The following is an 18,713-nucleotide window of genomic DNA, read 5'->3' as shown; positions in this document are numbered from 1 at the left end:
CACATTGGATATGTGCAAATTGGACCTAATTGACAAAGTTATTTTACTTTTTGAATGACAAATTTTGAGATGACAAAAATATCCTCTTACCACAAGCTACTATCTCCTCTACCTCCCATGACGAAGGTAAGGGTTGAGTCCTCGTAGCTAATGAAAGAAGAAGAAGAAAATGATCTGCCCACATGGTCTTGTTTTTTGGTATAATTTTGGGTGAGTGCAGGTTGATGGAGTAAAAACCGACTTTAGAAGCAACGAGAAAGATATCCGGCATGTTTATAGTTTAAGGAGATATTTGCAGCATTACAATTATTTATTTTATTAATTTATTTCGCAAATAAAAAAATTTTAAAAATAAAATGGAGGTTCTTTGTAGCTTTCAAAAAGTTCGGAAGATTTAATCCACAAAATCCAATTATTATTTATTTTTTGTTTTCGTTTCTTTTCATACTAGTACTCCGTGGTATTTACTTAATTTTCCCACAAGTCCACCAAAGGTGGAAAGAGCCCAGACCAAGAAGGCATGGTCCATTAAGAGTTTTGGCCCATTTCCCTCCATTTCACTAGTGTTTCGAATTTTAAAATGTCATTCAATGCCCTTTTGAGTTCTGTTTGCTGCCCCTTTTCTCTCTCTATATATTCGGTGTAGATCATTCCATTCCATTCCCGAAATATGGCACCTAAATCCAAGCCGAAAACCCATTCACAATCCACTACTGATAATAAACTCGCCTCTTCAGCAGCATCTATCTCCAACAACGACGACGATGATTTCCAAGATGCTCTACCTCTCACAGTCACAGCCCACACCCAAACCCAAACCCATATCAGTAGCTCACGACAGCCTCTCAAACCATCCAATTCTATGCTTATTCAATGCCCACCATCATCATTATCATCTAAACCTAAAAGACCAAAAACCTCCACCACCAACTTGAATCCCGCCGGCAAAGAGAACTTGGGATCTAAAGGAGATTGCAATTTCAATGATAAATTAGCAGTTTGGAGTGGTTTAGATTCGATAGAGTCTACCATAGATTTTGATTGCAGTAGGGTCAGTAGTACTGCTAATGCTAGACATGTGCAGGAGGAGACTGATATAGATATTAGTACTAGAGAGAGAAAGGGTTTCAAGAAATCAAATTATAAGAGTACTTATTCATCCAATTCGATAGAGTCCAGATTACTCACATCCATACTCGATTGCTACCCCAATGCTGCTGCTTCTTCTTCTGGTAATAATGGCAGTAGCAGTATGGATGAGGGTAATGACTCCAAATCCCAGGAGTACTTCGAACCCGGTACGCAGCTTGATGTGTTACTCAAGTTATGTGCTGAGGCCGACAAGCAAGACGACGATGACTCATCCAATGGACACCTCAAAGGATGTGCTTCCGAACACAGTAGTCCTCCTGTTCATTGTCCCATGTGCGGCATTGACATTTCAGACCTCAATCATGAACTGCGGCTGCTTCACACCAACGAATGCCTTGACAAGGAGGAATCTACGAATGTAAGTAATTCTTCTTATTGTCTAGCTAATTTGTGATGTACTGATATACATGTGTGAGTAGGTAGTGTCTAATTGTGTATGCACATTACATGTTATGATCTTTGTTGTAATTCTCATTTGCAGATTTTTTTATCTTACTGTTGACGATATGGGTTGACAAATCCATCCAAAACATTTTTCAGATTCACATATATCACATTTCTATGTCCATGATTTGCAAAATTCTGTATTTCCCTTTCATTTCTCGTAGTTCCCTATGAAAGTACCAAGAGCGTGGAACCACGAGTACCATTATCCTTCATTCTTTGTTCCACTATCCTTTTCATTTGTAACTCTTCACTTGTAATAATTTTTTTTCTATATACTTCTTATAACTATACAACTTTCCTGGATAAACCAGCTATGTGAGTTTTTGAATTGAGAGTTTTATTGCTATTCTATGAAAACACATTCTTAGATGAAATATGCAGTCATTGTACAGTTTTGGTGGGTATGCTGGAAATTAATTCCGATTGCATAGTTATTCAGTTTTCCTGTCAATATTTTAGCGATGTCTATAGGCCTTCTTAAATGTTTTCTTGCTTGGCAACCTACCTTTAAATCCTTCTTAAAACTTATAAGGTGATTTTTGTAAAATAGTTTATCATATAATCATCAGATATACTGGATCTGCCATGAAAATTCTAAAGGCGTGGTGTTCAGATTTATCTAAAAATGAATTTTAAGTTACTGCTTGCAGGTTGTTCTTCCCAATGATGACCCAGGACCACACTGTCCTGGTCAAGTTTTTGATGGTTCTCCTGTTCAATCTCCAAGGAAAGTTGTTGATGTCTCCCCTGTCTTGGCATGGCTACGCAGTCTTGGTCTAGCTAGATATGAGGAAGTTTTTGTCCGGGAAGAGATTGATTGGGACACTCTGCAGTGGTTGACAGATGAGGTATGCTTTATGGTATCCTATACAAACCATACTTATTTTTTCATCTTATATAGGGTCGTTTACTCTAAAAAAGTCACAGTGGGCTTGCCTCCTAAATGATTCTAGTTTCCAGAAACCTAATTTAAAATCATAACATTGTTTTAAATGATTCTATACGTACAAAGTTACTTCATATTCATTATGAGTCCAAGTATAAAATATTGGTTGTGCCAGAGTGTGGAATGCGATTTCCTTTTTCTGCCTACTCATGAAGTTGGTGTGGAGGTATGCACAGAATATGCATGTGTGGGAATTGTGGTTTGAAAATATCCACATTCCATGAGCATTTGTGGCTACTGTTGCAAGGTTGATTTCCCTGCTGAAGTTTTGAGAATAAGAGTTGAGTAGTTCCGACCTGACTCAAGGTACAAGGAAGGGTTAGGTAAAGGATGAGGCTTGTACAACTAATCTAGATCAGCCTAATCTAATGTATAGTGTGTACTATTATGCTTTTTTATTATTGTATTATATATATATATTTAGTAAAGTAGTATCTAATGCACAAATAAGTGATATCACCATCATATTTTATGTAAATGGTAGAAGACCTAGGCATGATTAATACTAAATCTTCTTACTTCGTATTGTATTAAGTATGTTTCTATGTAATTTATCTTTGTCATATTTCTTTCTTTTCTTTTTCTTTTATTATCTTATAAATTACATTTACCATCTACGAATAAATATAGGAGAAATGTGCTCTATAGTATAAATGTACGAGTAATGTGCTCTATAGTATAATTTTTTCCTTTTATTTGGTGGGTTGTAGGAAGACAATTTAAATTCTTGGCAGTCAAACCATTTCATTTTTCCTGTGCTGGATGCCTGCTTTTGACTTGTTGGTGCTATTGCAGATTGCTTGACCATCACATCACTGTTTTTTGAATGAAAATTTTACCCAAATAATGTCTATGTTATATTTAAAAAAAATATAATTCACTTGCAGGATTTATTCAGCATAGGTGTTACTGCTCTTGGTCCTAGGAAAAGGATCGTTCATGCTCTGAATGAACTTAGGAAGGAAGACACTAAGACTGCAGAGACACATTCGGATGCCTCGAAAGTTGTAGCTAATGACAACAGTAAACTCGCCGCAAACAAGTTAATTACAGATTTTTTTCCAGGCTCTGTTGCTGATAGAAGGAAAGATGGTGCTTCTTCCAGAGGACAATCTGAGGTGGTGAAAAGACACTCAGGTTCTGGTCGTAAACAAATTACGGAGAAAAAACATGTCACAAATAGAAAACTCAGGGACATTCCGTCATGGTGTTGCATACCAGGAACACCATTTCGAGTGGTAAATGGCCTTTCACTTAGTAATATGTATTCTATTTCTTACACTTTTGTGGTTTTTGATAAATGTACTTTGATTGTATGATTTTCCTCTTCTCTACGTATAAAGTGCATGCATTCACTTTCCTTCAAACTGTTATACCTGGTTAAAATTTGCTGGGTTGACCATATGGTCTCATTTCCAGCATTCTAGTTTTTTAAACACGGGGTTTAGCATGATGCTACTCCCAGCAAACATGTCACAAATAGAAAACTCAGGGACATTCCGTCATGGTGTTGCATACCAGGAACACCATTTCGAGTGGGAAATGGCCTTTCACTTAGCATGAATTATATTCTTAATCTCTTCTAATAGAGAGAGATTGATGTTAGATGACCACATTTGGTTATCATTTGTCTATCTTGGTGGTTGGCTCTGTTGAATGTTGCTGGCATCATGACATTTGATCAGTTAGGTGTTGTTGTCACTCTGATTAAGTGTAGAAGTTTTACCATAAGCAATATACTTTTTTAGTCTTTAATTATATTTTCATCATAAAGATTTTTGTTATGTTTGTTGTTCTTTATTCTCATTGCAGATAATGAATCAAATTTATGAACAAATTGCACTTTCTGTAACTCTTTCTATATGTTTTATCAATTTATTGAATTTTAATCAATGAGTATTGTGCTGCTTTCTTTTTCTGTTTATTATTCTCTTTTTTTTTCAGTGAAAAAAACTTGTCATGTAAGCTTCACTTCTAATTTCATTTTGTACTACGTGTGCAGGATGCATTTAAGTATCTCAGAAGAGACTGTTCTCATTGGGTTCTTACTCACTTTCATCTAGATCGTAAGTCAGTTGTGCTCATCGTTATTTAAGCTAAATTATACTTTGTTGGTTGAAATATATTCAAGCAGAAGTAAGGGCTTTTACTACGTAATCTTACTAGTTATTTACATAATCTGTTTAAAAAGAACACACTGGACGTAATTGTCTTGACCAGTATCATATATGTGATCACTCTAGAATAAGTTCTATTTGCACTGTATTTTTGGGCTTTTGAAAACTGAATGCTTCATTTACACTATCCTAGATTAATTTTTTTATTAAGTTTATGACTGTACTACATCAAGAGAAGAAGTTAGCTAGCTTGTGTTTTGATTTCCTGCATCTGTATGACAAGGTTTTGCTAAAAAAGTTCACTATAAGGTTTATACTATTTACTGAGAATTGTAGCCCCTTGTGAAAGCCTGTACATAGGCTTTTAATAGTGGAGGTATTGCCTTCTTGGTTTTAGATTTGGCCTCAAGAACCCTCCACATAGGCATGCCTCCATTATTTCTATGACAGTCTTCTGTGATGAGGCTATCTTAGGGATGAAAATGAGCCCAGCGAAGCCGAACAATGAAGTGTCCAATCTCTCACATTTGTGATGGATCTAGAATAACTTGCTTGCGGATCTTTGCAGCTCAGTAAGTTATGTTATCATACAAACTTTCTAAAGCATAACAACACCTGATCAAGTTGTCTTCTCAAACAGAGTAGAACAGAACAGGAAATATGAGGTCTGCTACCATCCTGCATGCTGACATTCCTATTTCTAACTGGCATTCTGAAAATTGGATCTCACAACATAATTCTTTCATCTTTCTACTGCATTCATTTGTTTGAAGTTGCAAATTTCATAGTACTTTGTTTTTACTATAACACCAATTTACCTCATAATTCCAAAGAAGTCCAATGTTGCATTTGCTTCTGCAGATTATCAAGGCCTTACGAGGTCCTTCTGTCATGGCAAGATTTATTGCTCCTTGATCACTGCTAAGCTTGTGAATATGAAGCTCGGGATCTCATGGGACAAATTACAAGTTTTACCACTCAACCAGAAGATCAGTATTGCAGGAATTGATGTGACCTGCTTCGACGCAAACCACTGCCCAGGTTCTGTTATAATGCTATTCGAACCTCCCAATGGTGAGGTGTGGTCCAAGTTGACTCCTCAGGGCACCGTATCAATATTTGGATATTTAACTTTTAATTGCTTCTGGAATTGATCCCATGGTTCTTCATGCATCTAGGCTGTTCTTCACACGGGGGATTTTCGGTTTAGTGCGGATATGGCAAAGATGTCTTTTTTGCAGACATGTCCCATCCAAACTCTCATCCTTGATACAACTTACTGTAAGCCCCAGGTAAGTCTTGGAATGGAAGATTTTTTCCTATGTACTTAAAGCAAACTGACCAAGCTGCACTTTATGTGGCTGTCTGAGTATTGCAGTGTCAAATAGCCTTTAGTTTAAAGTCTATAATCCAACCTGACTAAAAAAAGCTGATACCAATGGGCAATTCAAAATCGAGCGTATAAATTTGCTATGTTCTGTTAGTTTCAAATACATAATAGGATTTAAAGAATCTAAGCTTTGCCTAGCAGTCTGTTGAGCTCTGCCCTAGTTTCTAACAAGCTTGGCTCAACGCTTGTTGTTGCCACATGGAAAGAAGAACCAAATTCATAGTTAGTTGGGGAGTCCAAATTCCATGTACAGACATATGTTCTTGATGGAGACATGGGGTACTGACTGGTAACCACACTGTTATTAACACACCCTCTATGTGATATAATTATATTAAAATCTAGTAGTTTATAATTTTCCAAGTACTAGATAGTCACCTGCTTTTGTGTAATTTAACATGCAACTTAAACATTCAGCGTAGGTGGTGTGCTAAATACTTTGTCACAGAGTTATTACTTTGTAAATAGTTATAGCTGGATATACCATTATCTGTGAATTCACTAGTAAAGTTTATGTATAAAGCATATGCAATCCTGACAATACATTTCCACTGCTGTTAATTTGTTCCTTTTACTTCCAGGAGCATAATGTTCATATGCATGTAATTCGTATATAAATACAAATACATGTTTTAGTGGGTTATATGCATATATACACGCTTGGTGGTTAATGAAGTAGTAAAAGCTTCGGCTTCCAAGAATGATAGTGTTGGTTCAAGTTTGGGGGCGGTCTTTTTGTACAAGTAATGCCAAAAGTCAAGTCTGTATCAGTTTTCCCTCCTAGCACCTTAGATAACGGAGACCAACTAGGTATTAGATTTTTAAGGGGCCATTGCTTGGGATAATCATAAAATTTTTGGACTCACAAATACAATCTAGGCTCAACTTTGATAGCAGTCACTTTGTGTGATATACTGTTAAAGATTAGGTTTATCTCGAATTTGGTTTCCCAACACCCTGTGTAGGTCCAACACTGGGTAATAGTTCTATTGTCTCTTTCATATTGAAATGATGAAATAGAAGTTTATTTGCTTTCCCTTGCAGTTTGACTTCCCAAAGCAGGAGGCTGTTATCCAATTTGTTATTGAAGCCATCCAAGCTGAAGCTTTCAACCCAAAAACTTTGTTTCTGATTGGTAGCTATACGATCGGTAGAATCCACTACTCTCTCTCTCTCTCTCTCTGAATGTGTGTGCGCATATAAATGCTCCCCTCTAAAGTATATCTGATCATATTATTTGTACTGCACATCCCTCTCCTGTTCACACAATAACAAGTACACACACCACACCTACACTTACATAACTTTATTGCTATTTTATTATTTGTTAACAGGAAAGGAAAGGCTGTTCTTAGAGGTTGCTCGTGTTCTCCGTAAGAAAGTCTATGTCACTGCGGCAAAAATGCGTCTTTTGGAATGTTTGGGGCTACCCAAGGAAGATATGCAGTGGTTGACACTAAATGAACAGGAGAGCCACATTCATGTTGTGCCTATGTGGACACTCGCAAGCTTCAAACGACTAAAACATGTATCTAATCAGTATTCGGTGAGGGGTGCAAAATTATTACTTCATTTTATAAATTAATTATTTGACGGTCTCAATAATAGATCTGGATTTTTTCTTTATTCACTCCAAAATTGGAAGGTTTGTGGAAGTTCATAATGTTGCTCCAAAAGATATGAGATGAATAGTTAACAGAGGAAAATTGAAGGCAAAGTTAGCATGTTAGAGAAGACGAGTTCTAGATCAACAATAGACTAGTGTTGTCCAAACTCCAAACTATTTTCTTCATGAGTGCTTGAATGCCTTGGAAAATTTTCAAGGATGGATGTTTAGTGTCACATGAGTCTTGTCCCACATCGGACAAGGATGGGTTAGGTCTTGAGCAAGGACGGGTAGACAGCGCTATCTAATACCTTAAGTTATTGGGTAGATGGCAAGCACCCGGCCATTACATTTAGCTTGTAGACATGCAGGTAGGCTGGCAGGGGGATTCTTTGGAGTGTTATGAGTACAAGTAAGCTTTCTTAGGTAGTAAGAATAATGTCATTTGAAATACATTTATTATAATTTCAACTTGATTAAACTGAAAAAAGCAAAAATGCAATCACTTGGATCTTGGTATACAAATCCTTCTTTTACCATTCGGTTTTATCTAGATTCCAGCGCTAAACTCTGTCAGATAATAAGCTATTATATCCTTTCTTACTGCATTAATTCACATTTTTGGGCCGACCTGTTGTCTTTGTGGTATTTCCAATGACTAGAAACATGTCACCCATTTTTATTGGCACATGAATTTGGTCTATTTCACTTAATCAAACATCTTAGGTGACTCTTCCACATCTTGTCCTCAGTATTTGCTGCTTCTAACTTCTTGCAAGTCTATTTGTTTTGTTTTCTTGAGCATGCTATTTCTTGACGGCCCAGTTCTTTGTTTAGTACAACTACAGTTAGCCTTACTGGTCACCTAATCAATTTTTTTGTTAACTTGTATGGGCTGATGGTCTGACAACAATTCCGGAAAAGTTATTCATTTGATTGATTTACTCTATTTCTATGGGTAACTACCTCTTTTGAGCTTCCCTTATGGATAATTGAGCAAAGGTACTAGAAATATACATTACCATATGTGCAAAAATTGGAGTAGAAAGTGAAAGTGGAGATAACTGTAACTTGAGAATGGTGATGATAGGCACTAAATATGCATAAGCACACAAATTAGAAATTCCATCAGGTCGTGTTACAGATTTTCTTATATATTTTCCCTTCTTATATTACTTGGAAGTTAACCAAATTATTTTCTTTTTTCTTTTTCTTTCCTTTTGTTCTTTTTGCTAAATGAATGTTAGCAAGTTTTATATTTAGTTTTTCTTTGGAGAAATGAGAAACTTCTTTGTCAGCATCATAATAATTTTACAAATGATCCAACTAACATAACGTATGACAAGTGGTATAAGATTTTCTTTGAATGGACCCTCTAAACACCTGGGCTTACTGCTTATACGGCCAGAAAAACTACATAGGTGTTTTTGACAACTACGAGATACACCCATGTTTTGTTAACTTTAAAAAAAATATATATATATTTGAACTGCTAAAGCTTGTTTGTTCTTGTTGTTCAGAGTCGTTTTAGCCTTATAGTTGCTTTCTCTCCGACTGGTTGGACTTTTGGTAAAGGAAAGAAGAAATCTCCAGGAAGAAGGTGTCAGCAGGGAACAATCATAAGGTGATGTTTCATTTTTTGTTACTTGTTCTGCATAAGAGTTTTGGAAATAGTCTAGGTGTCTTCCAGTTCCTTGTCATTGGCCAACTAAATATTACTTCTGTATCATCTAAATTTGTATCATTGGAAGCAGCCACAATGTTTGCCTATCAGTAAGCAGTTATAGGGGTCCTTAACATGCTTAATTACCAGCTAATTGAAAAAATTTCAGTCAGCTGGAACTGGTGTGAAAGGAATTGTTCAACCCTGGATGGGGAACATTTCACTTTTGATAGTTCAACTCTTTGAGTTAATTGATTTAATTGCACAATATAGTAACAGTACTTGTATGAAGTGATGTCATCTGTTCTGTAGCCTCAGGCTTTTCTTTTCAAAATTAATTGGGCAAGTCAAGGGCTTTTGATTATTATTATTATTTTTGCTAGCATTCCTGATGATTCTTTTTACAATTGTTGTTGTATATATGGTACTGCAATTAGCAACAGCAACATCTTATAGTTTTACTCATCAAGAATACCTCTGTAACTATCAATAAATTATGCAGGCACATTATAGCAACTAATGTTGGTAATGGTACCATTTGAACCTTTGTTGGCTGCTTTTTCACCTGTTCAATTATTTGCATCTCATAGTTCTCATTAAGACTGATGCTTTGCACTCCCTTTATCGAATAAACAATTCCCTGACTCCAGTAGAATTATGCTGCTTTTATAGTGGTTCTGTGAAGTGTGTAACTGTTAATAATCCACTTTGCTTCTCTTTGTGCTGCCATGTAAAGCATTAATCCTAACTGTTTTAGCAAATTAAAAGATTCTGACAAGCTCATCACATCTGTCTTAGTCTGCATTTCTCGCTTTTAACAACTAATGAATATTAATTCGTGTGATCGTGTGCATACTCAAGATTGTTTTCCCTTGTCTCCAGGTATGAAGTACCATACAGTGAGCATAGCAGTTTTACTGAACTCAGAGAATTTGTCAAGCTCATTTCTCCTGTAAACATTATACCAAGTGTAAATAATGATGGCCCAGAATCTGCCAAGATGATGGTTACCCTCCTATTATCTGATTCATCGACGACTGGCAGTTAACTTGGCACGTATTCTAGGTCTGGTTCAAAACTCCTGTAAACATTCCGGGTTTTGCTTTTGCCAGAGAGGTGTGTTGTAGCAGTGCTCTTACAAGTAACTGAACGATGAAACTCGTCCTTAATTCTTTATGTATTGTTTTACTAGTTAGTGTGGTCTTTCCCGACCATGTTGATAAAGAATGGAACAGAATATATGCAACGTGGCATTGGATTTAAAATATGAAATGATATTTGGTGATGCATTTTTGAGCCCTAGAGGGTATAAAGGTGAGTTCTTCAATTTGTCTTTGTACCTTTGAGTAATTATCATAAAAAAGAGAGGAAAGAATGTCTGAAGCATAAATCATAAATTTGTATTGCTACATCATGAATAATAAACTACAAGGGGCTTAAATCTTTAACCATACTTGAACCTTGAGCTCTAAGTCCACTGGCAAAGAAGTTTAATCCAATCTGATGTAGGTCTCACTTTCATAATGGTGATTTTAAGGTCATCTCACTCATCCACTATTCTGGAAGGTAATTTTGATGGATATCTTTGCTTCATCTGGATGATGTTATGGTCATCCCACTCACCCACTATTCTAGTAGGTAAATTTGATGCCTGGGGGATATCTTTGAGTTGGTCCTTTTAGCTCACCATGCAAAACCTAAAACTAAGGTCCTTTTATTTTTATTTTTTAACGCTACCCATGTAACAATCCCTGTTTTTAGTGTTTTAAATGCTTTGGAGCAGTGTTACAAGAAATTGGATTGAATTGGTGGTTCAATTGCAATCTGACCTGAAGCTGTTTGGTTAATTAAAAATTGAATTACTGAACAAACAAAATAATCAGATTAACAATCTGCTATTGGCTGCATCTGTTTACTATATTTAGTTGGGAAAGAGGTGTAGTAGATATCACTCCCATCTATTTTAAGAATGTGAGATCTATTCAAAGGGATATAACTGAGCTTGTTAGATTGAAAGATCTTTTCTTGTTTCAAAGTTATGTACTCCCAAACTAATAGATGGTAATGGTAGGAGTTGTGTTTTGCTATTGTTCTTGCTATTTTGAGAGATCTTTTGTGCTTTATTCTGATAGCTCATTGTAAGTAGCGGGTATGCCTTAGTATTTTTGTTTATATCTATAGAAAATTAGAAATCACTTACAGCAAAAGGGGGAAAAAAAAGCTAGAAAATCGATAGAAGATGATAACCAACTGAACAAACTGGATATTGAGAAGGTTTATGATCATATCTACGCACTGTATGTTACCAAACCATGTGGATTAAATGATTTTTGGGATGAAATGGAGCATCGACTAAAATGTCTGTGTTGAGTGTTCAATTTTTCCCTTCTTTCAAAAGTTACTGAGGGTTGAGTAACGAAAAAGTTCTAAGCAGCAATACAAAATACTATGTAATTCTACGACGACGCTATGTGAGTTTGGAGATGCAAAGAGAATCGATTTAAGTTGGACGTCTTCTGTTTGCTGATGATAATATCATTTTAAGTGGAAAGTCTCAAACCAGCTTTGGCGTATACGAATTGATGGATCAAACTTTCTTTTAAACCACATGATCTGATTTGAATTTGACAGCATGATTTGAATTAAAGGAGCAAACGTTCTTTTAAGCCACATGATATGATTTGAATTTGTCATCATGATTTGAATTGAAGGAGCAAACTTTCTTTTAAGCCACATGATCCCTGATTTGAATTTGTCAGCATGATTTGGATTAAAGTAGCAAACTTTCCACAGGGGGTCTCTGGTGAATTATCGTTTTATACATTTCATGTGCTGCAAAATTGAAGGCACATGGTCTTCTTTAAATTTGGCCAACTTATTATGGTGACTGGTAACTGAATAATTGCATCATGATATGTGTGTGTGTGATATAAACTCAGTTGTCCTATTTTATTGTCCTTAGTGGGTGAAACACTTAAATCTCTTTTCTTAATTTCATTAGTGAAAAAGAGATAAAGATGGACTTGAGATAAGGATGATTTAGAAGGCTTTTAATGAATTAGCTAAATGTTTACCAACTTGCTTGTTCACTACTTAAAATACAGATTGACTGTTTTGCTTTTTATTTAATTTTTTTTTTTTTCCCAGCTGTGAGCTCATCATCATAACCACCTTTGTCTTCACTTTGGCCCAGCCAGTGGCTCAGTTTCATGATCTCTCCCATATTAATTTAGCTTGCAATCAAAACTCATTTTAATTCCTCAAACATTAGCATCAGCTAGAATAGCTAGGATTTCATGTTCAACCAAGTTGCCATATTCATTTATACACACACACACACATATGCATTGTCATGCTTAATTCGATAACCTTTATAGAGAATTAGGCTCCGTTGTTTTCAAGAAAATGTATAAAAGCACATAGTTGATATCATGATATTTAGTTCACAATAATACTATCAAGAGACTTTAGTTTTTTTTATTGATCAATGAATCTCGAAATATTTCTACATTTATAATTATAAAGACAATTTTTTTCTTAAAAAAAAAATTAAAAAATTCTTATTTTAATTCTGTGACCAATATCAAAAGCTCATAATGCTTGTCAAGAGGTGGCTTCATTAAAACTTTTTATTTATTGATCAATGTTGACATGATATCCAACTTTGATCCAATATTTTTGTTTATTTATTGATCAATGTTGACATGATATCCAACTTTGGTCTAATATCTCATATTATCTTGTCATGGCTTGGAGTGATGGTGGACTTGACAAGTTAGGAAGAATAGGAGACCTAAAATTAGATCATATGTGATTTAATGAGTTTTTATTCATTTGATGAAGTGGATAAGAACATTGAGTCAATTTTAAATTTTTAAATAAATTAATAAATAACTAAAGATTATTCAACTACACTTGTCGCTTTTAAAATAAATAGGTCTAAATATGTATATATATATATATATATATTTTTTTTTTTAACCATCGCGATCTCACCCAATATATATCCCAGAACCGAAAAAACCATTATTTTGGTTTATATGCTTTTGGTGTATCTATTATTACTCTTCATTCATTTATTGGGTGTGGATTGGAGATGGGTAGGTGGATGCTCAACGGTCTCTATATACACATATTTATTTTATTTGACTGGCTGTTGTGGCGATGATTCCATGTCTAAAGACCTTCAACAACCTTCTGTCCTTGTCAAAACACCTGTTTTCTATCAAGTAACACCATTGTTCTTTAAATTCCCCAATATGTCCCTGGCCTTTTACTCTCATCTCCTTTCCTTGGAGTTATAGAATACACGAGACTCAAATTCAGTGTCTTGTAACAATAAGTGACTGACCTAACGGTATTAAGTTTTTACTTGTTAGAAAAAGGTCATAAATTTGAGCCTCACATGTGTGATTAATTAATGTGCTATGTGTTTTAGGGCAAGATTGAACTGCCCAACCAAGAATATCAATATACTTGGTTTGTTTGTATTATGACATAGAATCAAAATTCACTCAACAAAGGAGATCGAATAAAGATCAAGGATTGGAGTGATTGTTTGTTTGGTAACCAATTCTTGTCTGGAGATTACATACACACATAAACAATATAAAACTTTCATTGGACACTACAATATACTAATTACCAAAACTTATATGATCCTACAAGGCCGAATGGGTTTGAACTGGTAGAAAGCCAAATGGGTGGGTTGATACAGAATTTCGGGACAATTTGACTTAGGAAGACCCTATTGTGATTGAAAATGGGTCGACTTGTAGAAATCATTAACTTTGCTATTGAAGTAGGGTATTTTTTGACCAAATTTTTAGTTTTAAATATCTTGAAATTTTTGTTAAGTCTTAAAGGAATTCAAATTACTCAGATTTATTGTATTTAAGTAATTTTTAGTAATCAAGATTCTTACCTTAATTTATTAAATTTTTTAGAAAAGGTTTAATTCTAAGCAGTTTTTTTGTGGTGCTATAGTCCATCACAGTTTAATTAATTAATGCGCTGTGTGTTTTAGGCAAGATCGAACTACCCTATTAAGGATATCAATCTCCATTGTTTGTTAGTTGCATTGAATCAAGATTCAATTAATGAAGGAGATAAAAGGAGAAGGTATTGGAGTGACTGTTTTGTCTGGTAACCAATCTTGTCAAGAGAGTAATCCACACACACAATAATTTCATTGGACAATACAATCTCAAAGTCAATTCCACCCTTAACGAGGGTACAAGTATCTGATTTGCCATTGCATCAATTATTTCGTAAGATGCGAAGCTTTTAAAGGTCAACATGTTTTCTGCTCTTGGGAAGGAAACTTTTGCCTATCAAAAGGAAAAAAATAATAATAAAATAAAATAATTGCTGCAGGGATTCAAGTGTTGCTCAAAAGTTGGGAAGTAAGAGCCAGCTTTTGGCAATTCCAACCTTAGCTTAATGGGAAGGGAGCATGAATGAAAAAGCCCTCCTCACGTATGATGAGAAATTATTAAATGATTTAGGTCAGTTATCTTTTGATACATTAAAAAAGTTAAATAATAGTGATTGGTGAGATACTAATAATTTAGGATCACGTAGTAATTTTTCTATATGTAATAGCGAGTTTATAATTCTTCAATCACACAAAGAGTCATGGCTACTCAATACCAAAACTTCAATCGTACAATAAATAAATAAGTAAAGATATTAAGAAATAACATTATGATGACATCATTATATGTAATGATATTTTCTAAATAAATATTGTCGTGGGTTCATAGAATGTTATATTGTCGTCTCATCATTTTTATCTTCAGTTTGTATCAGTAACTCGGTCTAGTTTTTCACTATGAATGTAATTTTTCGTTGTAGAAATAGTAATGAAATATAAATTTGTATTTTGGCTAATTTCGTTATCAAAACAAGTCCAATCGAGTTGTAGATTTTTGTTTGCTTTGTCAAAACTTAAGATCGGAAGCAGAATTGGTAGAATTGAAGAAGTGATCGTGCTTCGATATAGTCCGTGATGATGAGAACAATGCCTTAGTATGGTATGTGAGTGTGAGGACACTTGAGGATTTCAAAATTAGGCTTTGAGAAAAGTTTTACATTGTGTACGGTGTACCTTGAACCGGTTCAACAACATTTGAACCTGTTCAACTTTTCAAGGCTTTTCAAGATGTTGAAGTCTGGCCAACTTGAACCGGTTCAGTCCCACTTGAACCGGTTCAAGTTTATACGTCGATTTCTTAAATTTTCTACTAGCCAACTTGAACTGGTTCAGCCCTACTTGAATGAACCGGTTCAAGTTCTTCTGACCTTTTTGGTAACTTTGTTTCTTAATTTGTTTTGATTCCTATTTTTGGTAAACTTCTTCTATATTGATTGTGCACGAAATTGGCTTGTTTTCCAAATGTTTTTAGGTCATCCAAAATTTTATGTAATCTCTCGTTTATTCAAAATTAAGGACCCCTTTTTGGAACAAAAATTCATTATTTTGAGAGAGCATTTTTTAGAGATATCCTTCAGAAAATCAAACAAGATTTTTATGTTTTTGTTTTAAGAGTACACACATAAACACAAGAGTGATTTAGGAGTGTTGGTCCCTATCTCATCGGAATTGGAGCTTAATTGAAGATTCAGAAATTTTAAGAAGCGTGATATATTTACCTTCACATAAAATTTAGATTTGATGAAGAAGATCATACTTTAAACGGATCAAAGCATTCGTGGAGTGTTATTGATCTACCAACAATCATTCTATAAGGTTCTAGGCATAAGTCTGAAGTCAAGAGCTGTTGTACGAGAAGTTGCAAAGTTAGGATGTTTAGCAGATTGAGTCTTGATAGAGTGAAGGAGTGTGAGCCTGAGTCAAAATTCAGTGTACTTTACTTCATATATAGTGGATCCTCATAGTTTTCCAATTGGTTTCCTCGCTAAAATTCTGGTGTCATATCTTTAAAATTGCCTTACTTTTCAATATTTAGTTTTGTAATTGTGGATGTCGATCATATTTGTAGATAAATTAACCAATCACAAAAATTGGATAAGTTGACCTAATCACCTCACCTATATCATTTTGAGTGTTAATCACAATTAATGAACTAACACTTTCGTACTGCGTAACTCATAACAGTAACGGTAAGTCGGCCTAGCTAGTTCTTTAGCTTTTCTGGAGGTGGTGTAAACTTCGTTCACTTGGTTTTTTCTCCGAGCAATGATATGGACTCCAACACAAGACTTTCGGTAAGTTTACAATTCTTCGGAGCAATGATATTGACTCTCAAAACACCCATTCAATAATAAAACACATTAACCTCTCCTGTAATTTGAACAAATTACAAATCGATATGTGAACTGTGAAAAGAAACAAAAAATTAAATTAAAAGTAAACTGTGAAAAGAAAAAAGAGAAGTAAATAATAAAATACATTAACCTCTCCTGTAGTTTGAACAAATTACAAACCGATAACTAAATGGGTAATAACCCAGCTGGTACAAACTTGGTCCTTCAAATGGGAGGTCAGGAATTTAAGTCTCGGTGGAGGCACGTATATGTGAGTTTGCTTTACTATTCAAAATAATAACAATAATAATAATAATAATAATTACAAACTGATAGACCGTTCATCTTTATTATTTTGACCTCTTTTAAATTCGTTTGTCGGCAATCAAAAAGTGATTTTGAATATAAAAAGTCAACAATACCCTTATATTATAATATTATACTATATTGAATTTTAAAGAAGGACAAAATTATTGATTTATAAAATTTTGTCAACAACTATACCGAATATAAAATGCCAAAGGTATTATTAAGCACACTCACCAAATCTTTAAGAGAGATCAAAATAATAAACGTTGAGCGTTCTATTCGTATATAATTTATTCAGTGCTTTTCAAAGCATTACTCTTTGTCCAAACCTCGTCAGAGTTCAAGTTACGCTTATTTATTGTTTCAGCTCACAATTTTACACCTTTTATCGTGAGCAAACATTAAATAACTTAAAAAGGTAAAATCATAAAACCTCCATGTATTATTAAAAGTATTCATATAACTTTAACATAATCAAATAATCCACAAAACTAACAAAACCTATCATGTTATCCCATCAATTTAAGTGTTAATTGGATTGTAAAGTGACAAAATTGAACTTACTATTTAATATTATATTAAATTATTGATAGTTGTTATTTTAAAACTACGAATTTAACATTTGTGAGGTCTATACAAATTGAAAGCAAACACTCACTAAATTAAGGAGCACGATTAGAATGGATCTCACAAAATTTAATTTGTAATTTTAAAATAATAATTCTCAATGTTCTAATTTAACATTAAATGCTAGGATTAATTTTGTCATTTCACTAATTAATTAACACATATACTGGGGTAAAGTTTTATTAGTTGTGTAGAATGTATATTATTTAATTATGTTATATATATATATATATATATATATATATATATATATATATTAATAGTACACAAGGGTTTTATGACTAAATTAAATGCATGCGATACATTTTATCGTTTCCCATTTCCAAAGACGAGCACTACTTCATTTCACAACAGTACTATCATTGTTTTCTGTGACTTTTTCTCTTTCTTTTCACTGTTTTCTTTGGTGGTGAGCTTTCATTTGGAAGGTTATGTATTGACCATAGGTGTTAGGCGAACTGCACCAGCGGCTCTCTGACAATGCCATATCAATTTTTTCAAGAGTTACATCACTAATTTTAAGGGCTACGTTTGCAGTTTTCACACTCCAAAAACATACATTTCAGCATACTCTTTGAATTTTCGTTCTCTAAAAAAATAATAATAATAAATTAAAATTAATTTTTTATATATATTTTTTAAGTTTTCCTAAACGACTATATTTGTAATGGCTATATTTTTAACGGTTATATTTTTAAATAGATGAATTTGTAATTTTAATTATTTTTTTTACAAAAAGTTTTTTAAATTTTTTTTATATATATTTTTTTAAAAATTATAACCGTTAAGACACTATTTGTGTCGGCCAAGCAGTGTTTTAACGGCCAAATGCATTATTTGTGGTATATATTTAAAATTTAAAACAAAAAAATTATAAAAATAAAACAAATTTTAAGGGAAAAAAACAAAAAAAAACAAGCTTTTTAAATTTATTTTTGGCAAACAGTGCCTAAACAATATATTTTTTATTTAATATATTTTATTTTAAAAAAGAGCTCAAAATAAAGTATTTTTAGGTTTTAAAAAAAAAAAAAAAATCTGCGGCACACTATGGAAGGAGCAAAGGAATAAGACAAAAAACGGTGCAGTAGAAACGGCGTCGTTTAGACTCAAAAAAAAAAACAAAAAAAAAAAAAATTCAGCAATCGCGGGCTGGCTCGCTGAATACCTCGAGCAGGCCCGCGAGC

At 33.9% G+C, this 18,713-nt stretch overlaps 1 protein-coding gene across 1 annotated transcript; it reads left to right on the top strand.

The window, feature by feature from the left end:
• Nucleotides 1-629: 629 nt before the first annotated feature.
• On the top strand, nucleotides 630-10,634 carry LOC132285934 (uncharacterized). The gene is made up of 10 exons (XM_059788171.1): nucleotides 630-1,510; nucleotides 2,250-2,447; nucleotides 3,433-3,783; nucleotides 4,548-4,611; nucleotides 5,524-5,741; nucleotides 5,841-5,954; nucleotides 7,097-7,202; nucleotides 7,387-7,598; nucleotides 9,179-9,282; nucleotides 10,204-10,634. Exons 1-10 carry the CDS (start codon nucleotides 671-673, stop codon nucleotides 10,367-10,369), a joined length of 2,373 nt encoding a protein of 790 aa, XP_059644154.1. The 5' UTR covers nucleotides 630-670; the 3' UTR covers nucleotides 10,370-10,634.
• Nucleotides 10,635-18,713: the final 8,079 nt, after the last annotated feature.

This window comes from Cornus florida, unplaced genomic scaffold (genome assembly GCF_030987335.1).
Source record: "Cornus florida cultivar Cherokee Brave unplaced genomic scaffold, ASM3098733v1 CherokeeBrave_3.0.0_Hap2_Chr11, whole genome shotgun sequence".
Classification (NCBI taxonomy): Eukaryota; Viridiplantae; Streptophyta; class Magnoliopsida; order Cornales; family Cornaceae; genus Cornus; species Cornus florida.
Note: the sequence above shows the minus strand (reverse complement) of the source record. Positions and strands in the feature narration are given on the sequence as shown.